This window comes from Acyrthosiphon pisum, chromosome X (assembly GCF_005508785.2).
Source record: "Acyrthosiphon pisum isolate AL4f chromosome X, pea_aphid_22Mar2018_4r6ur, whole genome shotgun sequence".
NCBI lineage: Eukaryota > Metazoa > Arthropoda > Insecta > Hemiptera > Aphididae > Acyrthosiphon > Acyrthosiphon pisum.
In genome coordinates this window covers 9,941,001-9,968,999 of record NC_042493.1, presented here as the reverse complement: position 1 = coordinate 9,968,999, position 27,999 = coordinate 9,941,001, and the positions used below count along the sequence as shown (strand labels likewise).

The following is a 27,999-nucleotide window of genomic DNA, read 5'->3' as shown; positions in this document are numbered from 1 at the left end:
TATTTCTGAAAATGATATCACACTCGTTCAATACAAAGTTGAAAAGTTTCAATCTTTTAATGGTTGTGCTTTGCAATGTGAAGAATGTCAGATATGTGTACATTCCTACAAATGTTCATGCATGAATAATATAATTTATTTAAATATATGTAAACATATTCATGCATGTGTTAAAACAGAATTAAAGATTATGACTCAAAATGAAAAAAATCATTGTTCCATATTCACATGATTTGGTAATTGACAATAGTTTCATTCAGACAGATACAGATAAAATAAATAAAAAAGACTGTGAGATTAAAAATAAAATGGAAATTATGTGTGGTATGTATAATTGTTCAAATTTAAATGAAGAGGATAAAGACTTTGTCATAAAGCATTGTGATAAAATAATTTCAACACTATCCAAGGGTACAAGATTTAAAAAACCAGTCAATGAAACATTAAAAAGAAAAATTGAGCCACAGGCACGCTTTTGGACAAAACAAAAAGTGCAGAACCATCAACCTGCTCTATCATCTTCAGAAGCTAAACATATAAGGCAATCTTTAAAAAACATTACAAAATACACTTTAAATGTCAGTTCAACTCCAACATTTGATCATTCTTACATAAAAGATTAATTTTTAATGTTATTTTTAATAGGTATACTATTTAGTATTAAACTAAACCAACCAACTGCTGTATACACATGAAATAAAATAATCATAAAGTGTAGTTCAATAATTTGTATTACAAAATAAATAATATTTTTGTTATGATTTTATTTGATCAAGATACTGATTGCTGTTATTATTGGAAAGAAAAATTAAGAGTAAATCCTCAAGAATTGTTTACAAATGTTTGAAGTTCAAATTCTTATGAAATGTATATTCATGCATAAAATAACAAAATTGGTTCTATTGTTCATAAAGTATTAATTGTAGGAACTCAAGACTTTACCTACTCAGGAACTTAAACTATCATGGTCTACACTCAATACAATTTCAAAATATTTAAACTAATTTTAAGCTATTTTAAAACATACATCTTCATTTTTATAAATTAGTTATAAAATTAAAATTATTTTTCATTAAAACAACCATATTTCTATTAAAGAAATAATATATATAATAGAAAAATACTATAGCATGTAATTAAATTATAATACAAACATTAAATGATTATAAATGTCAGTAAAAAAATGTTCACTTGTTAAAAGGCTTGAAAACAAAATTCCTTGTAAGTTGTTATTATAGCTATTTAAAAATATTAAAGTTGCATACACAACATTTTTTTAAGCTATAATGTTAAAATTTGGATTAAATTAAATAGCTAAATGAAAAATAACAATTTAATTATTTGATTGTAATTTAAAAATATTATTCATGGGTAATTTTAAGAAATTTTTAAGTACCGATATAAATAGGATTATATTTTACACACACAATGGCATTATAATTAATAACAATTAATTCAACCTATGCTGTATATTTAGAACTTGTATTTAGTATTGTTTTGTTTTTAATTATGTTACACTAATAAGACTCAGTAGGTATTAATATAAAAAAAAAAATCACCCAACATCCAACCACCCGCCAAATGTTGCTTCAGCAGCACATATACCATAAGATAGCCGCCACTGGTATTACTTATTACATAGTTTTTTTCCGACTGTCTTTAATTCTAATTAATGAAAATTGTAAAGGTCCAGATACGTACAGAGGGTGTTCGGCCCAGTGGGAATAAGGGGTACATATAATTAGAGAAAATAGGAACTTAAAAATATTTTTATAAAAGTGAAGAGGTATCATCTCTCTATTCAAGCCGCAATTAGGTACTGTTTTTTAAGTATATTTAATAAGGAATAATAAGTAGGTATTTAAAAACAATATAATTAGTTGTCAATAATATTAAAAACATTACCAATAAATTCTCTGCAGCTGTAGTTGTTTGATCACCCTAAAATTTAAATAAATATATTAAGTTTTAAATAGAAGTACCACTGAACTAGGCTGAATACAATTTTTCATTTTCTTTATTATTTATTAATGATAACTTGCATTTATAACCATTCCATATTAAAAATTACTTATAATACCTTTACATAGATTTATTTTAATAATCATTATTATTTTATTTTAGTTTAAAGCTTAAAATTTACATGGTTCAGCCAGGCTGTAGGCTATTCTAACTGTCCCACCTGGCCTGTTCGCCTCTGCTTATAGCTATAGGTAGTATAAAAAACTGCTGTCTTCAGTTTTTTGTTTTAACTTGTTTTAAACATACTTATTATTTTTTTATTATTTTAAAAGTTGGTACTTTCTATTGTTTTAAATAGATAAACCAAAATTATGCATTATAACCTTTACTAAATAATTTCTTATTTAGACAGAAAAAAAAACTTACTATTCAAATACCTTTTTTTAAAAATGCCGCAAACGCATTTTGTATAATATGCTTGTCTACTGTTATCAACAATGATAAACGACAATACGGCATAACGACGTCATGGACAGTGAGACATTTTTCCTGCTATGATCCATTCGTATCGAATCCCCTAATATGAAGGACATTTTTATTTGTATTATCCGATAAAGCATGCTTGATTGTTTTAATTGCGTTTTCAGCCGCACCGTATCGGTGGCATAGAGTAATATTATGTATTTTACTCTATGATCGGTGGAAGAAATCAGCGCCAAAATGAGATAAAAAAAAAGTTTTATCGCACGAGAGCGCCAAAATCGTATCGTAAGAAATCACCAAAATCCTATATACCTGTATGCCACGGTTAATAGATATACAAATTTAGAACTTTATATTATATTTTAACAATTTTTTATAAGATCGAAAAAATCAACCAATTTATAAATTTCTATTATATTTATTGACAATTTTTTATAAGATCGACATTTTTAAATAACTACTTACCTATATAAAATATTAATTTTGGCGCAGATGATATGTAATTTTTGCACATTTGGCACCTCTATCATATTATGTTGGGTATAACAGGTATATAATATTATATTGGTGCTTATGTTCTAAAAATGTTATGCAATTTTTGTACCTATGCGGCTTATATCATATAGCCCTCCGTTTGTAGCAGGGTGTTCCGGAGGTGAATTTAATTCATTTTTTTGGTGTAATTCAAAAACGAATTACCGTAGACACTCAGAATGACTAACCAACAAATTCAATTTTATTGACAATAATTATAGAACAAAAAACTAGAGAACTTGAAAATTTCAAATGTCTTTAAATAACTCAAAACGAATCGAAATATTTAGAAAATAAACCCCCATACATCGGCATTTTTCCGGGGGGGGGTGGGGGGGGGGGGTTCAACTCCCCACAGAACAAAAAAAAAAGTTACTAAATGTTAAATAAATATTTTATTACGGGTTTTCTAATAATTTAACGATGTAGATAGACTATAATATATCTAAAACGACTAAAACTGTTGGGTTATTTTGGTGTGGAATATCGCTACGTTATCTTATTTGCAAATATTGTGTTACCCAGAATCGATTGACAGATAGGACCTACTAGAAATTCGCTAGACTAAACCGGTGTGAAAAATAATGCACCGGGATGTTTGCACCATATCATTTACCATGGTTCATTATCCCGGTGCGGGATAATGTGGGATAATTTTAAACCGGTTTAGTCTAGCGAATTTCTACCTATACTCTTGTCGCCGCCCGTGTGTGCAAGCTCATACTGAATAGTATCTTTTCGTTGCATTATTTTCATTTCTTGTTCTTTTGCTGTTGTTGTCGTTGTTGCCTCAGATCTCGTTCAGTATTGTAATATTCAGAAGTAAGTTTGATATACATAAATCAAGTTATAATATTAGGTATAGGTATTAGGTACTATTTTATTTTAATATTTATACTGTAGTCTGTATCTGGATAAATGTGTACTTATAACTGTATGTTTTTATGTGTTTATTTACACAAAATGAAATACAAGAAGTATTAAATAAAATCTGGATGCCCGATGAAAATTTTTCTTTTCCTACAAAAGCAGTTATTGTTGGAAGAGAAAAAACACCAAGATTTTTAAAATTTCAATTTAAATGGTTTTCTAGCTATTCTTGTTTAGTATATTCTGCTATTAACAACGGAGCGTACTGTACATTTTGCGTAGCTTTTTCCAAATAATCTGGAGGGATTAACAATCAGTCACTAGGCTCGTTGGTCATAAAAAAATATGATAATTGGAGACATGCGTTACAGTATTTTAAAAATCACTCAAATCTCGAATATCACAAAAAATGTGTGTTTGATGCATATAGATTTTTAAACATGGTGAAAAATCCTACTTTATCGATTGATAAACAAATTTACATTGGAAAAGCTACAGAAGTAATGAAAAATCATAAAAATATAGTTCCTATAATCGAAGCAATTATATTTTGTGTGGCCGTCAAAATTTAGCGCTTAGAGGTCATCGACATTCAGAAAAAATTTTAACATGTTCAGATTCCGAAATAAACAATGAAGACAATTTTAGAGAAATTTTTACAGGGTTCAAGGTGATAATGATTTGAAATCATATTTAGAAGGTCCTGGAACAATCAAATATACTAGTGCTACAAGTCAGAACCCAATTATTGAAGCGTGCAATAAGGTATTGCTTGATAAAATAGTTTCAAGGTTTAATGCATCAAAATGCTTTTCTGTTTTAGCAGACGAAACAGCAGATGTGTCGGGGGTAGAACAAGTGTCTCTATGTGTAAGGTATGTTGAAATAAACCATCTTGAACTCCGCGAAGAATTTTTAAAATTTGTGCCAACATTCGACGTTACGGGAAAGGGATTGGCCAAACTAGTTATTGATAATCTTCAAAAATATGGCATAGATACTAAGTACTTAAGAGGCCAAGGATATGATGGAGCAGCATCCATGTCAGGTAAATTAAATGGAGTTCAAGCACTCATAAAAAATACACCCATTGGCAATATACGTACATTGCTCAGCACAATTCATTAAACCTGGCAGTTTCTAAATCGTGTAGTGCAGCAGAATTAAGAGATTGCTTATCAACTTTAGGTACGTGACTTTTTCATTTATCCAAAAAGAAAATCTGTTTTACATCATCAAATTGAAAGTTCTTCCGAGATATCATAAAAAAAAAATATTAAAAAGAAGTTGCGAAACAAGATGGATCGAAAAATTTCATGCAGTTAATGATTTTATAGAGCTTTATAATCACATTATTGAATCATTAGAAATAATATCTAAATGGGTTGATAGTGAAACATCGGGTAAAACAAGGACTCTTAGAAACGCTGTATTAAATTTAGAATTTTTGGTATCTCTGTTCGTGTTAAATAAAGGATTTAGTATAGGATTACCTCTATCAAAATTGTTACAAAATCCAATTATTGACTTAAAAGTAGCAGTAATACTTGCCAATGATACTAAACAAGAGTTACAAGATTTCAGAAAAAATGCTGAAGAAATTTTGAAAGATATATTTGGACAAGTAAAAATATTAGCTGAAAGTTTTAATATTGAAAATAAAATGCCTAGACTATCAAACAGACAAATTCACAGAAATAACGTTCCAGCAAGTTCACCAGAGCAATTTTACAAAGCATCAATATTTATTCCTTATTTGGATAAATTTATTAGTGAGTTAGACAATACGTTCATAAACCATCAAGTAACTTTGTCGAATTTCGACTCTTTGTTTCAAGAAAAAGGTCACCTCGAAGACTTTATACCCGAGTAACAATTTAAAGGTTTATAGGTTCATACACGGTTTACAATCATCTATAAAATTGCGGTTCTGCACTACGTTCAAATCTCGTTCCAAACACGGTCTAATCAGTGAAATGCATACCGGATTTAACATGGAGTGCACCGAGTTCCACCAAAGTGCGAATTCAGTGTTGGGACGGTTGTAAAGGCCCCCATACACGGTCAGTCTTGAATGACAATCAACGTGATTGACAGTCGAGACTAATCATTGACTGACGATTGATAACTTCCATACACAATCAATCAAGAATGACAATCGTTCATTTTTTTGTCAGTTCAAAAGTGTACTTATTCGTGCTGTTTTGTATTGTTTTGTGCTGTGTACATTTAATTAATTTTTTTATATACCTATATTTATTTATACGTATTTTTATAAATATTTTTGAGTTTGTCAATTTATTAAAATGGATGAAGATGCACTTATTGGTATTGCCATTTATCTCGCGTGTGATGATGCAATGAAACCCAAAAAGAGAAAGAAAAGATTCTGGGTTAAAGAATGGTTGACGAAAAAAAACTGATTCTCTGATCATAACCTTCTAAAAGAACTGCAGCTGTCATCTCCTTCTGATTACAAAAACTATCTTCGTATGGACCATGTGACATTTTCAAAATTGTTGGAGTTAGTTACACCATATATACAAAAGCAGTATACTAATATGAGAGAACCTATATCACCGGCCCAGCGTTTGTCATGCACACTGCGGTATTTAGCGACTGGAGTTAATTTCGAAGAACTTAAATTTATAACTGCAATCGCTCCACAAACACTTGGAAAAATTATTATAGAAACATGTCAAGCTATAACTACTGTACTGAAAGATAACATAAATGTAAGTAATTTTTTTAATTCATAGAAAAAATGTATCCAAACAAATTTTAATAGTAACAAATTAGTACTTATTTAAAAATGTTATTTATAATTGAAAAACCCTGAAAATTAAAAAAAAAATCCATTAATTTTTTAGTATTTTAAATTTATATTTAATTTGAATTTGAGTACTGAGGGTCTGAAAGAAGTTCACCGTATGTTGTGTATGTGTCTCCAAAGGGTGTAATGTCTGGAGTCTGCTGTAGAACTGGTGCGAAAATGGTTTGTGATGAATTTGAATTTCCTGGTAAATAAATTGGTGTTGGTGTACCCCGTGAATAAATTGGTGTTGAAGTACCAGAACACGTGCATGTATGATTAATTTTTATCGAATTACGATGTAGTGTTTTTAAACGAGCCTCAAAAAGTATGTCGTTGATCGCTTTTTGAGCAAATAGATGTTGTTCTGGGTCAAGCTTATCTAATTCAATACTCCAAGACTTAGCTAAAATATCGTTGTCTGATGTAGATTTTTGCAGTCGCATACAAGCTAATTCTAGCAATTCGTTCTTTTTTTCTTCAGCATTTACTATTTTCCTTTTCATTTTTAATGGTTCATGACGTGACGTGGTTTCATCAATTTTTTCCTAGAAAATAAATAATAGTTTTATTAATAAAATATATTCATATTAATTATTTTATTACATTCTTTATTTTTTTATTTAGATTCCTGCTTCAGAAGAAGAGTGGAAAGTCGTATCTGATGATTTCGGTACAAAATGGAATTTTGATCATTGCCTGGGTGCGATTGACGGTAAACATATCGAAATAATTAAACCACAAGAATCGGGCTCGTATTATTTCAACTACAAACACACTTTTAGTATTGTTCTAATGGCCATTGCCAACGCAAATTACGAATTTATTATGGTGGACATTGGTGCTAATGGTCGTGTATCAGATGGAGGAGTGTTTTCAAATTCATCTTTTTATAAGAATTTTCAAGAAAAAAAAATCAAGATTCCAGAGCCTGATTATTTACCAGGATTCAATTGCAAATTGCCATATGTTTTTGTGGCAGATGATGCATTTCCGCTTTCAAATAATTTGATGAAACCATATCCACAAAGGAATTTAAGTAGAGATAAACGTATTTTTAACTACAGACTATCCAGGGCACGTAGAATTATAGAAAATACTTTTGGGATATTAGCATCGCGGTTTCGTATACTTCTAAGAACAATTAATTTAAATCCTGAAAAAACCGCAACAATTGTTCGTACCTGCTGCCATTTACATAATTTTCTACGAAAAAATAAAATGGAAATATTTTTAAATGAAAGTTTTGATACTGAAAATACGAATACAGGAATTATAGAACCAGGAAGTTGGAAAAGTGTAAATCAACGATTATGTAAACTACAACCTAACCAAGGAAGAAATGCACCTATGACGGCTAAAGAAATAAGAGTCAAGTTTTGTGATTATTTCAATAATGCTGGAGCTGTCCAATGGAAAGAAAATTTATCCGAAAATAATATTTAACTATTTTGATTATTTTTGTTAATTCAATTTTTAACTATTATTATTTTTTTTAACAGAGTATAAAAATAAACTCAAGTATATACTTAAATATGTTATATTTTTTTTTACGCATTATGTATACTCTATATTTATTATACATATAATAATACATGTATTATTTTTTATCGTAAACTAAGATAAGATTAGACTTAATAACTATGTTTATTTTGAGATTGTATTGTAGACATACTATTTTGAATTTGAAGTAAAAACTATAAATATTATAAAATAAATAACATATAACATTATATTATTACGTACTGCGTTTTCCAACGTTATGTCTTGCGACTGCTGCGTCGTCGTATTCAAAAATTATTCTTCACCATCTTCATCCATTGTAGATGTTCCAGAAATTTGAATTTCATGATCACGTAAAAATTCCAACTCTTTAAAGTACCAAACCGACGGCAAGTATACATCGTCGATACCTGCACCTGACTTTTTGCTAGCTTCAACTTTTTTTAATTCACGACGATAATTAGACCTCAATGTATTAATTTTTTTTTTTGTTGTATTTATGTCAGCAGTCGGATCAATTTCTTTTAATTTATTTGTTAATTGTACATAACAGTCTTCTTTCAAAATTCTATTTTTGTACAAATCACTCTTAACTTTCCACGTAGCGAGTAAACTACGGTACAAACATATGAATTCGCGCCAAAATTCCTCATTGTTTACCTTATTCGCCATTTTTCTACGAAGATACACAAAATTTACGACAAAAAAAGACAAACAAGACTCGACTGCTCCACACAATTCGACTAGATCGACTGATAATTTGTACATTCATAGACATACACGGTCAATCATGAATGTCAATCATCTTGAGTGATGATAAAAATTCAAACATGTTTGAATTTCATCAGTCATAAAATTTGACTGTCAGTCATTATCAGTCATACACATATACGGTCAGTCATGAATGTCAATCACGTTGATTGTCATTCAAGACTGACCGTGTATGGGGGCCTTAAGGTTCATTTATTGACCGTTCCACTAAAGTGCAAATTCGGTGTTGAGATGGTTGTACAGCCTATTTGTTGACCGTTCCACTAAAGTGCAAATTCGGTGTTGAGACGGTTGTATTGGTTGAAATAACGAACAAAAAACACAGAAAAAAATTCAATCTAACACGGCCGCCGCAATTTAATTCTGATCTCGACGGGATCGAACCTACGATCCCCGGGTCATCTATACTGCCGCCTAACCTACCTGCCTATACCTACTGAGTTGTGAACTGGAGTCAAATCTATGACACTTAAGGCCGGGGCTATATATATTTCAAAAGAATGGTATAATAAAGGAATGATATTTTTCTAAACAATATATTAACTAAGGAAAATATAGAACAGTAAAATAATAACGCAGAACCGTATTTTTCAGGAACGGTATCAATTAAGAAAATATTGCCAGGACTGTATGAATCAGGACAACATTTTTGAGTATATTATACACGTGGATCCGTATTAATATAAAATCGTACAATATATTAACTAAGGAAAATATAGAACAGTAAAATAATAACGCAGAACCGTATTTTTCAGGAACGGTATCAATTAGGAAAATATTGCCAGGACTGTATGAATCAGGACAACATTTTTGAGTATATTATAAATGTGCACGTGGATCCGTATTAATATAAAATCGTATTAATCGAAATAATAAAACATAGGACTGGATGGGGGAGGCGCATAAAAAGTTAGAATATATTTGATCGGAACCGTATTTTATTGGAAAAATATTTTGTCATAAGCATATTCTGTTAGAACAGCGTATTTGGTCAAAACCGTATTTTGTTGGAATAATATTTCACCGGAACCGTACCTATTCTTTTGGAAAAATAATATATTGGAAATCATTTTATTTGAACCGTATATTTTGTCGGAAAACGTATTTTGCCTGTATATTCCATTTTAATAATATTATACTTTTAAGTTCCCAAACGTTTCGGTTTAGGCCTTTCTAAAACGTACTCCCGGAGTCGGGGGTCCTCGACTCCCCCCCTTAGGTGTATTTTGGAAAAGGTTTAGTTTTTGTACGACGTTTCTGAAATTCGAGATTTGTATATTTTGGTGGTCGGTGATCAAATTCTGCGTCGTGTGTCGAGACCATAGAAGCCGTTTTTATTCGTCTTTTGGGACTTCGAAAGTTCAAAATGTGCGTTTTTGGGGTTTTTGGCGCGGACACTTAGATTTTGGTTGCGGCGAGCCGTTTTTGTGTCGGATGTTATAGAGGACTTTGCACCGTATCGATTGGTACCGAGATAGATGTTATCCGACTTTTGGTTCGGAAGTTATGATTTTTCATGTGTTTTTCGTACTTCGAAAGTTACGTAGTTAAGTGTATTTTGGATTTTGAGTTTTCGTTTGATCATTACAAAATTCAAGATTCTGGTCTTTTGGTGTACGAGGATTCAAAAAGGCTCAATGTTTGAAGTACGTACGACTATTATTTCACCCGTAATCGAAGTAGCAAAAAGTTGAAAAACGCTATATGTGATTATTCGTATAACCAAACGTTTCCTTATGGTATACGTCTGTATAAAATTTTAAATAATAATTATTTTGAACTATTTTTCACATTTATTTCAGTAGGTGTGTAGCTCATTATTTATTAATGTAAATCGGTAGGTATATAAGAATAAAATATTGAAACCTATAAAATAATAGGTCAAATCACTCTAATATATATATTTGAGTTAACAACACAAAATTGGATGTACATTTTGAAGTACTAGCTCGGGCCAGTTAAAAATAGTACGCGGACCGCTGCAGTGGTCCATCCCTGATAATATAAAGTGATCAAAATCATTTTAACAAGTATATTTTTCTATATTTTAACGATGCTATAATATATCACCTACCTGTTATGGTAACATAAATGGTTTCCTTAAAAAGTTAAAAACAAATACAATAGCATGCAGCTAATGATTTAATATATATTATTTTATCATAGACAATATAAAATAATTATAAACTTATATAAAATTAGAAAAATAAGAATTATAGTTGAATTTTAAAACGTTTATTAGTATTTAAAAAAAAAAATGTTATAATTTATTTTGGGAGACTAAGTTATTACTAGTTTTGGGCCCCCCGAGTTGCGCTTGTGTGTACATTTAATATTTAGCCTTACACAGAGGTGGACTGGCTAGGGTTAGCCCCCCCCCCCTCGGTTTATAATTTTTTTGTGAACCGTCCTAACACGGTTCAGTCTATTGCACGGACCTGACACCAAAATATTATTTCCCTCGGTTTATAATGTTCTTCGTGAACCGTCCAAACACGGTTCAGTCTATTGCACGGACCTATACTCTTATAAGAATCTTTCAGATACATATATTGAAGATTTACAGGAAAACGGATCTTCTAACATAATATTTGAATCAGATTACAAGTTATGAGAAAGAAAACTTATGCAAACAAATCATAAACCAAAAAATGCTTTGGAGGCTTTAACTTTATGTAACATATCTATTTACCCAAACATTTTTAAACTTTTCCACATTTTGGCTACACTTCCGGTCCCTTCTTCTTCGTCAAATGAGAGAACTTTTTCAAACTTGAAGAGGATAAACACTTATCTTAGAAATTCTATTTCAGAGGTACCTATTTATTTATTTATATAAAGTATGAGTATAAATAGTTAGATAACAGTATAATAATTATCTATATTTTTTTTATTATTTTAGGGAAGACTATACGGGTTAGCTATGTTATCTATAAATTCATAAGATAAAATTACACCAACAAAGGTAATTGAAGAATTGGCGAAAAAGAAAACACGTTTACCTTTTTCAATTTAAAATTTAAAAATGAAGGAACATGTAAAGTTAAAGATGACATTATTGTATTAAAATTATTTCATTATTTTATTTGACAAATTAACTGATATTCTAATTGATGTAATTATCCTAAAAATTAATTTTACTAAAATTGTGACATTTTTTCAGTTTTAAAATGATATTGTTTGTATTCATTCTATCTCTTGTTATTCCTTATTTCAAAGTAAGATGAAACAAATAAGCTTTATTATATGACTTCTTAAAATTTTAAAACCTCTCCAAAAAATTATTGAAAATACGCCACTGCCCACATCATTGATAAATTAATACATTCATCACTCCGCTCAGAATTTAGAAATGAATATCTAAACTAGTTAACTATATTAACAATAAACTAGACGTAATTTTCAAGTATCTACAGTCATTCGTTTTTTAACTACAAACAAAATAAAATCGATACATGTGAAATCGGGTGAATATCAAATGTTGTAAAAATATGAATTTCAAACCCTCATAAAAATATAATTTGACTTTATTGTTAACATTTTTTTTTTTTTTATGATGATGGTAGACAAACTTATGAGGAATCTTGTATTAAATTTTCAAATCTTAGATTTAAAAAGAACATTTTTCATGAATTTCTAACTTAAAATAATTTTCAAATTTTCGTCATTTTTACGTATTTTGTCAATATTTTAACTTTAGATGCTAATAAAAAAAATTGTGAATATGGATTTTTAATTTTTTTTATTGAAACAATATAGTAGGAGCTACTATTAAATTGTCAAGCTTTTTTAACCAACAAATACAATTTTATTGATATTAATAGAAAAAACTAAAAAAAATGGAAACTAAAAATGTCCGTAAACAGCTCAAAATAAGTCAGAATATATTTTGGAAAATATTATGGTGTATAGAAAATGCTAATATAAACATTCAGTCAAAATTTAATGTACCTTCGGTATTCACTAAAAACCAGTATCGATTTTCTCGAAAATGTATTTTGCGTAAAAATTCCCATTTTTCCTTAATTTTTCTTTTGTTTTTCGCGTCGCTTTTGAAAACTACTTGGATATTTTTACTTTTGACTTAGATTCATTTTCCTATCAGAAAAGACACTGTTGAAGAAAATCCAAGCATTTTTACTGTCTTAAAAGGTGATGACAGACACAAAAATAAAAAAATAATTTAAAAATTAAAAAAATTAAAAAAAAAACACACATTAGGTATTGTAAAATCAATACATTCATCCCTCCGCTCAGAATCTAAAAATTGTTCATAATTTTCAATAATGAAACTTCATTGATTAGTTCATCACACCAATATTGATGAAATCATTTATTTTTTTATTATTATTAAAATAGAGAATTTATAATCTGTAGCATATGTACAATTAGCAAATAGGATAATATGATATGGGGAATATTTGCATGATAGTATAATATATGAGGAAGGAGGCTGTTCAGTGACGGAACCCTAGATGAAATAAATTGACAAATTTACAATATTACAGTTTTCAGTATTCTAATTAATGGATTCACTAAATATGTTTAAAAAAAGTGGACATTTTAAAAATAATGTAAAAAACATGACAAAGCATTGTTTTATTGTTAATCAGTGAAACCAATTTATTATTTATCTTACATAATAATTTATCATATTTTAGAAAAATTTAAAATTTAAAATAAAATCCCTATGCTATAGTTGGGAGACTGAAAAGTGGCAGCTGGTGATGTGTTAGCAACCTTTTGTTTTCTTCAAAAACAGGGGCTCTAAACCTCATAATATATAACATCATTCTAATACATTTGTATTAGGAAATTGTATCTATATCTAATACATTTAAAATGCACTTGCTTTATTTTGCGAAATTATCTTAACAATTCACCACCAGAAGCGCGCGTATCAGCGGCCACTTTTCATCCTCTCGACTATAGTATGTATAGTACTTAATATAGTCATATGACAAAATCAATAAATTGCCAAATTGTAAATAAATTGTTGCTTGCTTATAATTTAACTTGTCTAAATTATAAGATAAAATATTAAATCTATACAAAATTCAGTAAAAAAAGTGTCTAAAATTATAAACATTATTGTTTTTCAAAACTATTTATTCATTTATAATTTCTTTATTTTTTATTTTTTAAACAAAATAACTACATTTACAGTTTGTAATATAATCGTTGACTCCAAAAACCGTAGATAAGTGATAAAATACAGGACGAAACCGCACACTTTTAAAAATTGTTATATCCAAAAGCCGCACACTTTATAATTTTTATTATTTATATTTATTAAAAAAAAAAAATTATTTTAATTTATGTTATACTCAAAAGTTGGAGATTTAAAAATTTTAAACATAGTTCTAGTCTAACCCAACCTTATATTTAATCACTATAAAATAAATGAGAACCCAAATTCAGATTACAAGTGATTAAAATAAAAGATTGTTATTAAATAGGTCTTAATCACTGTGCTAGATAATATCACTGGATGGAGTTTGCTCTTATTAAAGTTTCATTAAATAAAAAATATTTCCATTATATTTGGAAAAGTAAAAAATTTTTCATCATTATAATAATTATAATATTATTCAACTTAATTTTTAAAATTATTTTTCTACTTAAATTTATTACTGGCCACAACTGCATCCATTTAATATGCATTTAAACTTTTCCAAACTTAAATCGATCTTTGTACAGTTTTCCTCAGATATTTCAGATTGCCACGCACAATGACACCAATTTTGAAATGTAGCATCAAAAGTTGCCAAATAATTAATGTAATAATTTAACCTCTCCAAATTGTTAAATTCTTTATAAGTGTAAATCAATTCTTCTATACTAGCCCGTAACTCATAGATTGGTCCATCAGTGATATTTTCATCTAGGCATATTAAAATAATTTGGTTCTTTATAATACAATTTGATACTTTTTAACAATTATATGATATCGATTAAATTGTTGTAACTTACAAATGTTAATTGTTTGCAATAAAAGTAGTTCAGACTCTTGAAATTTATGTAGGTAATGTGTGTATAAATGAGCCAAGTGTCCTATAGAATTAGCAAATTGTGCATTGTTTGTTCCTAAAATTGATTTTATGATTTCAATCTCTTTTAAACACATTTCTTCAGATTCCTATAAACATTAACAGTATTGTTGTCATTAGTATAAAAAATTGAGTAGTTAAGAGAACAAAATTTTAAATATTACAGTATATTTCTCCTGAAGAAGATAAATGGAAGCTAGAAAACTATATGTTTTTGCTGTAAGCAGGTTGTTTTCTCCAAGTCGATGTGAAGCAACATGTAATGTATTAATACAGGCAACCTCAACTATTTCAACAAGTAACTGCTTCATCTGATTTATCGTTTCATTTTCGTTTATTCCTTCTGTACCATCTATACAATTTAAAACAATGAATTTTAATTCTTAAAAACCATTCCAAACACAATTAATATATTTAATATTATAAAATATCCAAACAATGCTATGTGAACTATTTAAAGTATCTTATCAATAATGTGAATATTTTCTTGAAGTTTTTCAAAAATAATAAAAAACTAACTGGTCTACTAATAACTAATTATTGTAATATAATATACTCTAATAATTCAACTATAATTGCTAACATATAGGTAAGTATATTGTGATTTATATTTTCCTCTCCTAAGGGCTTGGTCAGATGTTCTCAAACTTTTATTTTCACATACCACTGTGTGTTACCTATCAGTTATGTACTACTTATGACTAAAAATAAAAACATAGAACTTTAAAAAAGTTTAGTAAGTATTAGCATTGCTTATGAATACTATAGATACTATGCTACGCCATGCTCACTATGGTACATAATATGCTACACTTAATCAACTAGTCATCCTGGTGTTATTATCCAGAATTGACTAGGCGACGTATCTTATAATCTGGCCGCCTAGTCAGTTCTGAATGATAACACCAGGATCGCTAGTAGATTAAGTGAAGCATATTTTGTACTGCAGTGAGCAATCTATAGAGATGATTTTATAGTATCAAGTCCATTACAAACATTAATAAAAATATTTGTTTATCAATTGTTTGTACAACCACCATATTATAGCATTTCGCATACCATAGTTTGAGAACCTCACTAAACTAGACAATACCAATAAATTTCTTTAACTGACTAATAAATAATAATATGCACAAATAAACCTATATACCTAAATCAATCAAATGTACATTTTATCTCATGACTATACTATAATCTACATTTAAACATTAGGAGTTGATTATAGAGTTTATAGTTTCTTGGTAATTCCAATAAATTATATAAGAACAATTTTTACCATTCCTAGCTATTAACACGTCATAGAGTTAAGTATAGTTATTAAATTGATAGAAACACTTTTTAAGCTCTTTTTCTTATTAGAAAATTAAAATCATAAATTTTAAATAATCAATTTTTGCGAATCAACATGCTTAAAATCATTGAAATCTGCACAAAATAATTATTTATTAGTTTTAATTTGGATCAATTAAATAATATATATAATATATATGGTCCATTTATCAACTACTAGCTAAATTAAATTAGTTTTGAGAATAGCATGAACCTTAACATTAAAAGTTTTGATGGGTTTTTGGGTCAACAGAAGTACTCAGTAAATAAGACATTATACATAACTTTGCTTTTTATTCTTTACTTTAATATTAAACACGGCACAGGCTCTTAGAATTGTTAGTTTAAAAAGTTACTTTTGGGATTTTAACAATCTAATTATTTGAAGTTTTATCTATTGTAGATATTATGTATTTAGTATCTATGATCTATCCCAAATCATTCATATATACAGGTCACATAAGATTCACAGTACCTTTTCCGTCACTATTAAATTATTTTCTATTTTTTTTTCTATTTAAACTGATAATGGGAATAGTTATTGCGCTGCTGCTAGTGTAAGGTAGATTAAAATACTACTCCCCGTAAGTTTACCCACTTTTTGATTTTGAAGTATGGTGAAAACATTGTGACAATGCTGTTCATAGAAGTTTTACAGTTTCACGCCTCGAAACACTACGTTGCATATGAAGTGAAGTTTACTGTCACATTTTCACCATACTCTATGTGCAAAAAAAAAGTGGGTAAACTTACAGAGAATAGAGTATAATCTTACATGGTTTGAGCTGATCCCCAATTTTTTATTTCAATTGGTCGTAATAATTTTAAAATAAATAAACCATTTAATGATATATTTAAACCTAATTTCAATTAATAAAGTCTTAAGGACCACATATTATATTTTCAACTTTAATTATCTGTGTAAAATAATTTAAATTAGTCAATATAGTTTTAACTTCTAAGTACGAAATACATAACCATGTAAATAATACATTTTGAAGATTTTGCATTTCAGTTATTATTTTACATTTAAGCATCTGAGGATATTAAATAAATAAATAAAATACAAACAAAAAATAAATAAATGAACAAACCTCTTGTGTTAAAGTAAATAATAGCGTTTTGCTGTCCTAATCCGAATATTATTTCTTGTATTAATAATGATTTTATCAGATGAGCATTCATTAATAACATGTGGTCATTTGGTACACCAATTTTTTGCATGATGAATATGGCTTGTAGTATGCACCGCCTGAGGATTGTTAAATAAAGTTTAAATTTATTTTAACAAATGTACTTATAATTTGTATTTCTTACATAGATTCATCACTTTCTAATTCAACATTTTCATGTCGCTCAAATGCATAATTGGTTAAAATAATAGCTGTATTTAAATTGTAGTAACCAAACAAATTCCGTGCAGTAGTTAACAAACCCTTAAAATATGTAATAAAGCTAACATAATTAAGAGATCGCTACACAAACATTGGTTGTCTTCATCTTGCAAGTGCGTTACATAACAAATTTCACACTCTGCAGATCACATTTAGTTCTGTTAGTTCAAAAATTAGAGTGAATTTAAATAATCTTACAATATGTTATGCTAACATTATTATGCAGGGCATCTCATGGGCTTTTTGTTATATTTTAATTTTAAAGGGAGTTATGAGTATTTTAAGATGCACAAACATTTACAATTTGAAAATACTAATAGCTCACTTTAAAATTAAAATATAATAAAAAGCCTATGAGATATCCTAGATCAGGGGAGTCCAACCTGCGGCCCTCGAAGCCTTTTTGACCCCTTACCCCTAGAAGAGTTATATTAAAAAAATAACATTTTACAGAAAAAAAACTAAAATGACTATAATATAATAAATATTATCCAAAACTGTTATTAAATTCAGCTCGCTACGTACATATTTATGTATTGTGTATAGCAGCCACAGCAAATCCGAATTTATGTGTTGGGAGATTTTTTTTTTGAGGCCTCCAGTGTTTTTATGAAAGTTTAAATTGGCCAGCTAACACTAGGGACCACCTTGTCCTATATAATAATCTTACTTTTACATTTTATAAGAGGGTAATAATTCACTCTAAATTTTAATATAACAGAGCTAAACGTAATCGGTTGAGCGTAAAATGTGCTATATTAGGCACTTGTAAGACGGAGACAACAAATGTCTGTGTAGCGTCCTCGTAACAAATTTAATCAATCATTATTTTAGGTACCACAAACAATTCTTACATAGAACCAGTTAATATTATCATCTGGAGTATTTAAATTGGAGAAGTAGTATGCGTAACTCAATAAGAAATCATGATACATGTAACCATCAGTTATATCTTCGTTTAATGCATTTAATTGTTTTCTTAACTTCTGTCCTGTGATTAATTTGCCCAATGCAGAACAAAGCCTAATGGAATGACTCAGGATCAAAATTTTCAATTTTCTACTAGCCATGTGAAGTTCATGCATAGCTTTAACTGCCCAAGACCAAGCCTAAATAACCAGATTTAATATAAAAATAAAAATCTAGATGTCTCTGAAACAAGGAACAAACCTTATCAAATTCCAGTAATACATAATAGTATTGTGAAACAGCTAAATATGAATATGATATAGACAATGTTCTTTCTTCTAGTTCTTCAATGATGTCGATAGTGTATATCAAATTTTGTAGAACTTCTTTTGCTTCAACAAAATTATAGTAGTTTGATGCCACTAATAACCACCTAGGAAAAATATGTTTTTGTTGAATCAACTATTATTTAAAAGCAAATCATTTGTAATTCAAGGTTTTCTTTAACTTGGTCAAGCATTGGAGAGTTTTAAAAAGTTCTACAATCTCATCATGGCACACCCATTTTGTAGTAATTATTTCATATGTGTGCGATAAGACTAAGGCACTTTCATTAAGCCAGCCAGCATCACCAAGAAAAATCCCTAGGTATAAATTACAATTTTAATAAAATTTCAAAAATAAAAATTATTTTTTTACAAACCTAATTTAAGACCATTTTCTATATCAGGAAGACACATGCCTTCATTGCTATCTGGTTTTTCCATATTTACCCATTCTTGAGCAAAGTTTGATGGGAAATCAAAACCTCTAATCTGAATACAAATCTATAAAACACATTTTTAAGTATTATCTTAAGACTGAAGTTGTATAAATTACTAGGAATTTTGTTAAATATTACCCGAAATAAAAAAAATAGATGATTTCGTAAGCTGGTTTCCCTTACCAATTTAAAAAATAATCGGTGGTCAAAAAGACTAGAACAATTGAAACGATCAACAAATATAATCTATAAGAAAAAGAAAAATTTTTTAATGATAAGGTTTAAATATTAATTCCAAAATTATTTTTGATAAATTACATAATATATATGTAAAAAATAGGTAAGATTTTAATATCATCTATAGCAGAGATGGGCAACTCAATGCTGCTAGAGGACCAATTAAATGTGTAGAAATCTAGCGGTCCAGAGAACATAGAAAGCAAAAAAATAAAAACCTAATGTTAATTGTTAAATATATCCCTATAAATAATATAATTTTATTTACATTTAATAGTTCAATACTAGATAAGAATTTATATCTACGTCCGACAAACATTATAATATGGATTTTAATAATTTTATAAATATGATTAAATAAAATACAGAAAAATCTTAACATTTTATATTTGTATAAGCTAAATAGAAATGTAGCACGGGTTAGTGAAAAATGGTACACGGGTACAAAAATGACGTGACAAACATTTTACTATGTCAAAATAAAAACCAATCACTGGACATCGATCGGACACATAAATATACCATTGAATCAAAAAACCACACACTTTTTTAAATTGTTATATCAAAAAACAGCATACTATATATCAGGAATAGGCAAAAATGGCCCGCGTATCATTTTTCACTAACTCGTGCAACATTTCAATTTAGTTTATAAAAATAAAAAATTTTAAGATTTTTCTGTATTTTATTTTATCATATTTATAAAATTATTGAAATCCGTATAATGCTTATCGGAAAACATAGATATAAATTCTTGTATTGAACTATTAAATGTAAATAATATTATATTATTTATAGGGCTATAGTTAATATGAGGTATTTTTTTTCCTTTTTTTGTTCTCTGGCCCGCTAGATTTTCACACATTTAAAATTGGGCCTCTCGTAGCATTGAGTTGCCTATCCTATCTATAGGTATATAATATATATTATATATTATATATGATAAAAATGATCAATATTCAATTTCAAAGTACAGTAGACATTTGATTAACTGTCACTCTTTTAACCGTTACTCTCTGTTATCTGTCATCATCAAAAAAACTTTTCTTTAACTTTTGTAAAATATGGAATATTGCCTCTCAAGAAGCTCGAGCCTTGAAAAAACAAAAAAAGATGACTGATTATTTTGTTTAGTATCTATGTTTGTATTATTTTTGTATGAAAATATGTACACAAATTGTAAAATATTTACGTTTATGGAAAATAGCTATTTAAATTTGATAAAATACATTTTATTTTAATACAATTTAAAATACATTAAGTTAATTGGAAAAATAATGTTACTTAGTATAATATTAACCTTATATTTTAAGTCAATATTTAACATATTCTTTGGAATTGAATGTACTTTTGTAACATGATTTTTTTATTTCTACTTTTTATTTTTAATCAATGAGGAAAAATGTTCTAAATAATAAATTGCATTGCATGTTATAGCTATTTATGTTTTTTGGCAATTTGTAATGTTTAAAAACCAGACTTCCTGGCAGTATCTATCATGAAAAAACTATCTATGGTCTAAATGTAGATGATTTGTTTTTTTATCTGAAAGTAGTCGGTTTAAAATATTAAAATATTAATTATTCAGTTAATAACTAAACTTCAAGTTATCATGTAATAAAATATATTAGATTGGTAACAGCAATTTTCAAACAACTGTGTTGTTCTATTAATCTATTCCCCTCATCTCCCCCTTCGTACCATGGTATTATGAAGAAAAACATATAAAAGATAAGTACCTGTTGTTTAGTGGCAAAGTGTTCAAAAATCTCTTGATCGAATAGTTCAGCAGATATAAAACCTTGTGGAGATTCTAAATCCATTTGAGCAATTTCGTATCCTAATTCTACTGGATTAAACCTCGGATTGAACAAATGAGCAGCATATTCATCAAAACCTAAGACCTATAAAAAAATGTACATGTTTACTTTTGGCGAAGTATGATTTCATGCACGTACAAAATCATTTCTAACCTTCCAAATGATTTGTATACAGATTGATGGAGTTGACGATTTCAACACATACTGCAGTGTATCTTCATTCATGGTCTGGCATAACTGATTCAATGATAAACTTAAAAGTGTCTCAATGGTATTCGAGGTATTCATATTGATCTAGAGAATAAAAATATTTCAACAATATTGCTATAAAAAATATTTAGTAGGTTTCTAATATACTACCTATAGTATCAAAATAATATAGTCAGTATAATGTATTATAATGTTATTATTACCTACCTACAGTATTCAATTACCGATACCTAGTGAAACAAATAATTATTATTCCGCTAGCACCGTACTTACAATTTACATACCTAGTTTGGGAGTTTGATGTTAAAAAATCGTATAGTGATAGGTTTAACTTATAAGTTTGTCAAAATATTTTGCTGGTTTCAAAAAAGAAGAGCACGTTCTCAAGACTAAGTCAATAAGTAAGTGATACAACAAGTAACAACGCGTTGATCGCCAGTGGGTTGATGCAAAAGTATTTTAAATTTTAATAATATACGGAGTGTGCACCACATACAATGCTAAACAGTGTCTAGAGCAAAAATGATTATAAATAAAAAAAGAGATGGAAAGAAAAGGCCAATAGTCGTGTATAATAATTATTATTATAATGATAGTAGTCTTCCAAGACGTACCTATGCTATCTTTTTCTAACAACTGTGTTTTCCCAAGCTTCTCTCTCTACGATCAGTCTATATCGTTATATAATGTCTTTGGTTTTTAACGTTGAAGCCACTCGATAAGGCACTATACTATCATAGAACAATATACTATATATTTATTATTTAGTGCTCTACACTCGACAAACACGGTATCTCGATGCCATGGTGACGAACAGTGTACGCGGTCCGCGTCGCAGATTATTGATTATTTTCGATGATGGTAGGGTGGTAGCATGGAAGAGAGATTAGAGGGTGGTAGTGTTAAGTGGGTGTGTCATTGGATGGTTACATGGTGTTTTCACTGTGGGGTGGTAGGGGCTTACCCTTTCACTCATCTCCCGCGAAATTAATTGGTCTATAATAATTTATTATTGATTTATCTATTCTATACTATTATATAAAGAGGAGTCGTTAGTTACCGTTGTCGAAAGCAATCCCTGGAACTACTGAACCGATTTTGAAGATTCTTTCACCAATAGAAAGACACCTTCTTTGTGAGTGTTATAGGCTAATTTAAAAAGGGAATTGATCACCCCCAGTAGATACTAAAACAGGGATTTTGAGATTTACGATAGACATTTTTGTTTATTAATGGTAGCTTTAGGTTATAGGAGTTGAGAATAATATTTATTTATTATTATTTTTTTTTAATTTGAATATTAATGGAGCGTCTCAATCTCATTCATTTCAATTAGCCGAAGTTACAATCAGACGACTACCTACATGAGGAGACTGAAGGAGATGCAGCCAACATTAGTCGTTTGACCATTCTCTCAGCCCATTCTTCTTCTATCATACCACATACCTATTACAAAATAAAAAAAAAATGAATAAAGGTACATACGACACTACTGAACTCAGGAGCGTTCTCAACGGGGGGAGAGGGCGAAGGGGCATAAAGATTAGTCTCATTGTTAACAAAAATAACAAAAATAAATAATTAAATAGAACTAATATTCATTATAATTTTAAATAGGCATCCTTTAATACGCATATAATGAATAATGGAGTAATGTATAACATTGTTGATATAAAATATTGATTAATTAACTCCTTTTGGGTATAATTTGCTGTATAAAATCATATTATATTTTTATTTTTAGCTATCTCGCGTGGCGTTGTCCGTGAGACTAGCTTATGAGTTATGGTAATGTGAACAGTATAATATCATTTATCAGGTAGGCAATCTACTTGCGGTAGATTGCGGACACAGCGGGGTAGGTGACAAAATAAAACCTATATTACTATATTAGTATATCTTTGTAGTTGATAAAAATGTGTATCTAAAATAGTATTGAAGTCATAATTGATCATCCCGAATTTTTAAGAGTACTATTTAATATATTAATATATTATTTTGTGGGTTATTTTATTTTAATTTATTTCATTTCATTTTTACGGACAAATCGGCGGAATTGTACCTAGCTTTGTGAAATAATTCGTATATATAATCTGCAACCAAAGGCAACCATTAATAAACAAAAAAAAGTATCAATTTCCATCGTGAATCTTAACATCTCTGTTTGACCAACTCTTTAAAATATGAATATCAGAAAATCTTTTGTTATTACTCATCTAGATCATTAAAGGAACCAATTTTCCATATATCAAGTACGTATACGTTTTGTATTTTAAAACCAATATTGTATAGATAATTAATTTAGATATTGCTTGATAGATGACACCACTGTTGTATTCTTACAACCCCTTATTTTCCCCTTTAGGGATTGAATTTCCGAAAATCCTTTCTTAGCGGACGCCTACATCATAAATAAAATAATTGTATGACAAATTTCAGCCCGATTCGTCCAATGGTTTGAGCTGTGCGTTGATAGTAGTCAATCAGCTTACTGTTTTATATATACAGATAATAATAATAATAATAATAATTACAGATTACATAAAGTGTTCGGGGAACTCACGCATACTAATGATCAGTCAATATACACAGTTACAGCGCTAACGATGTATATATTATATTATTTCCTAAATCTGACCCCTTAAAAATGGTTTGCTTTCAACAGCCTTAAATTTTAATTTTTATCAAACATGTAATATAGGAGATATAAAACAAACCAAATAAAGATTTCAGGGGTAGGGGCACGTGCCCCCAGTGCCCACCTGGCTACGACAATAACCTAGTTAAGGTAACAGATATCAAATGTTGACTTACTCTTTTTAGCCCCCCTCCCCCCCATCATCGAAAAATAGAACCCTATCTTAGGCACAAATAGCGTTTGGGATTTGGCGGGGGGGGCTAAAGCCATACGTTGATAATATTGAGCAAGCTTAAAATAAAATGTAGACAATTTTAAGAGGGGGGGGGGGGCTATGGACATTTTTGAAAGACTAAGCCCTACGTTATTTGCGGTCCTACGACTCTCCCTAGATATCTTCATATCTTATATTTAACTGGTCGTTGTGTTTATCAGATACAGTGCACCTACTCATTGGTCACTACACGACCATCTACACCGTCAAGACTATTATATTATTATAACGATAAAATGAATGATAAAAGTTTAAGTCTGTTAAATGTTGAAAGCGGGTAGTTTTTTATTTGCATTTAGACAAATAAGTGGAGAAAAAAATATACTTCTAGAAATCTAATTTTAATTTTGAAAAAATATTTAATTTCCTTATTCTCTTTTCTAGGTTGTGAAGAAAATGATGAAATTTTTTTTTTTTGTAAAGACGAATTTTGAAAAAATAAGAAATATAAATTGGTACTATACTATAATGAAACAATCGAAAATCTACTTCCTACATAACCTAGAAATTAAATACGGAATTCAAATATGTTTTCGAAATAAAAATCGGGCTTTTGGTACTGGGTGAATTTTTCATCTGCTTGGGACTTTTATGTTGATACTTTTTTGATCACTAAATAGGTATATAATATAGTGACGTGTGACTGCACGCATGACGTTCGGATTTACAAGAATCTTAGCCGTAGTTAATCTTTAATTATATAAAGCGTTCGGGGAACTCATGCACATTCACACATCAGCAGTGGCGTAGCCAGAGGGGCGGGGGCTGAGGGGGCTGCAGCCTTCTCCCCCCCCCCCACCGAAATGTTAAGAAAATGTAAAAGTTATTTTAATGGTCTATAATAGTTGCTCAAAGTCTTAAACTGTATTGAAAATATTTAAAAATGTACTACCTACACAGTGGCGTGCCCAGGAATTTTAAATAGGGGGACACCATTTAAAAAAAAAAATTAAACATAAGAAAGCAGAAAAGTGGAAGTCGTTTTGCTGTACAGTAATCTACAATTAGATGACAGTAAATTTAAATTCAATGATATATATCTTGTGTGAAAAAAACGGTTCTGAGCAGAGACAATTTGGCAGCCTAGGATACTGTATAATATATTTATATTGTTGTTATTAATATATATAGGTACATTTTTACCTACTAAATCATTTTAGAAGCTAATGGTTTTACAATGGTTTTTATTTATTTTTTATCCTGGATACAAGTTTAATACAATCCATTATACATTGACCCACTTGTAACCTACTATACAGCAGAGTGACATTCACTTACCCGCATTTTAAATTATAAGTTTGAGAATTTTTGTCGAAATTAAAACTTTAAATATTTATAAAAAAAATTGTGCATATGTATTTTTAATATTTTTTAACTGCTATTGTAAAAATATATTAAGGGCTGTGTAAATAAATAAAAATGTATTGTTGTATATTATATAAAAAAAAATACAGTATAAGATAATCGCTACATGAGAAATCGATTGAATATCCAATGCTGTTAAAATTTGAACTTCAAACGCTCATAAAAATTTAATTTGACTTTCCGGTAAACATTTTTTTTTTTTATAAAGGTAGACAATCTTATGAAGAATCTTGTATTAAATTATCAAATCTTAGATAGTTAGATTTAAAAATACGATTTTTTATGAATTCTAACTTTCTAACTAAATAATTTTCACATTTACGTGATTTTTTTCGTAATTGATCAAAATGCTTCTAAAAAAAAAAATTGTGACTGTATTTATATATTTTTCAATTGTTATTGTAAGAATATATTAAGAGCCTCGTATTAAATTTCAAGCTTGTTGACTCAACGAATAAAATTAATAATTAATAAAAAATGAATGACTCTAAACAGTTGTAATAACTAATAAGTGGTTTTCTGTAGGTCGGCAAAAAAAGTCAATAGGGGGGATATAACCTCTAACTAGCCCTCTCCTGAGCACGCCACTGTACCTTTAAGTATTAACACTTTTCAGCTATCTATCTGTGCTAGTATGTATTTAATGTATAAAAGTGTAAAAGTTGATCAGCCCCCCCCCCCTCCCCGAAAAAAATCCTGGCAACGCCACTGCACATCAGTACATCACTCACGATGTATATAGAATATTGCCAAAATCCAACCCCATAAAAATGGTTCGCTTTCAACAGCCTAAACAATATTAAATATAATCGAACAATAAACTACAGTCATATCAGGGGCGGATCCAGATCAAGATAACAGAGAGGATGGGGGAAAAAGAGCACCCATTATATGGATAAAGTTAAAAACATTACTTTTGATATATAATAAGTAATTTTTAAAGTATTTATTAAGGTACATGCATAGGTATGTTACTTTTCACGGTCTCATACGGAACGATAAAATTAAAATTAAACAAATTCCTATATTTACCCTTAAAGTAATAACGTAAAAAATTAAATATGGGACGAGATTGGGATTACCCCAATCACCCCCCTCTGAGTCGTATAGTATAGTAGTTTGTAGGTAGGTACATAGTGTCATAGTAATTGCGGATAGGGCAGTGGTTAATAATATGTCAATATAATGCGTAGTAGTAATATTAAAAAGGTGGGTAAGTGGATGTCGCTCTGCTGTACAGTAGGTTACAAGTGGGTCACTGTATAATGGATAGTCTAAATTTGAATTCAATGATATAATATCACTGTATAAGAAAAACGATTCTGAGTGGAGCCGGTTTGTCAGTCTAGGTATTAGACATACCTATTATAGGTATACTTATCTATAGTATTAAAAAGAATTGACCTATAATAGGTATTAATAATAAATTCCAAATTAATCATATCACAATATCCATTAGGTAACGCGTTATACATCAACAACAAACCGTGGTACTATCATAGATATATAATAGTATATTTTAGAAGTTTCAAGTACCCACAAATAATATTATACAATCATTACAATCACAACAAAATAACTACAATAGTTAGTCTAGGTTTTTTAATATGTAATTTCGTCCAAATTTGAAATTAAAATTACTATAAAAATAAACTGTGCTTATGTGTTTCTTAAAATTTTTGGCAACAGAATTAAATATTTACGTGGAATCTTGTTTTAAATTTTCAATCCTTAAATATAAAAGTTGAACATTTTACAAATTTTTAACTACAAAATAATTATTCAATTTTAAATTTGATAAATTTTGTCAACATTTTAACTTCAAATGCTTATAAAAAAAATTGTGCCAATGTATTTTTAATATTTTTCAACTGCTATTGTAACAATTTATCAGGAGATTTGTATTAATTTTTTACACTTTTTGGCCCAATAGATAAAACTTTATTGATATTTATAGAAAAAAAAACTAAAAAAATTGAAAACTGAAAATGTCTGTAAACAGCTCAAAAAGAGTCAAATTATTTTCAAAAATTTATCGTATATATAAAATGCTAATATAAACATTCAGTGAAATT

At 28.9% G+C, this 27,999-nt stretch overlaps 2 protein-coding genes across 2 annotated transcripts in view; both read right to left on the bottom strand.

The window, feature by feature from the left end:
- Positions 1-6,735: 6,735 nt before the first annotated feature.
- On the bottom strand, positions 6,736-7,346 carry LOC115033273. Its single transcript, XM_029485563.1, has one exon. The coding sequence runs from the start codon at positions 7,165-7,167 to the stop codon at positions 6,736-6,738; it is 432 nt and encodes a 143-aa protein (XP_029341423.1). The 5' UTR covers positions 7,168-7,346.
- A 7,179-nt stretch (positions 7,347-14,525) lies between these two features.
- The window catches only part of LOC100569933 (amyloid protein-binding protein 2-like), a 20,146-nt gene continuing 6,672 nt past the window's right edge, over positions 14,526-27,999 (bottom strand). The window contains exons 2-13 of the mRNA XM_016800705.2: positions 21,591-21,731; positions 21,357-21,521; positions 19,519-19,626; positions 19,321-19,444; positions 19,126-19,261; positions 18,879-19,050; positions 18,563-18,817; positions 17,632-17,750; positions 17,409-17,566; positions 15,150-15,337; positions 14,909-15,074; positions 14,526-14,819 (exon numbers count right to left, since the gene is read on the bottom strand). Coding sequence (XP_016656194.1) covers positions 14,566-14,819; positions 14,909-15,074; positions 15,150-15,337; positions 17,409-17,566; positions 17,632-17,750; positions 18,563-18,817; positions 18,879-19,050; positions 19,126-19,261; positions 19,321-19,444; positions 19,519-19,626; positions 21,357-21,521; positions 21,591-21,725 — 1,980 coding nt within the window. The 5' untranslated portion in view covers positions 21,726-21,731 and the 3' untranslated portion in view covers positions 14,526-14,565. The remainder of the gene's footprint in view (positions 14,820-14,908; positions 15,075-15,149; positions 15,338-17,408; positions 17,567-17,631; positions 17,751-18,562; positions 18,818-18,878; positions 19,051-19,125; positions 19,262-19,320; positions 19,445-19,518; positions 19,627-21,356; positions 21,522-21,590; positions 21,732-27,999) is intronic.

What these genes read in the sequence shown, in the direction of transcription:
- LOC115033273 (XM_029485563.1), bottom strand. Translation starts at nt 7,167, where the DNA reads ATGAAAAGGAAAATAGTAAATGCTGAAGAAAAAAAGAACGAATTGCTA.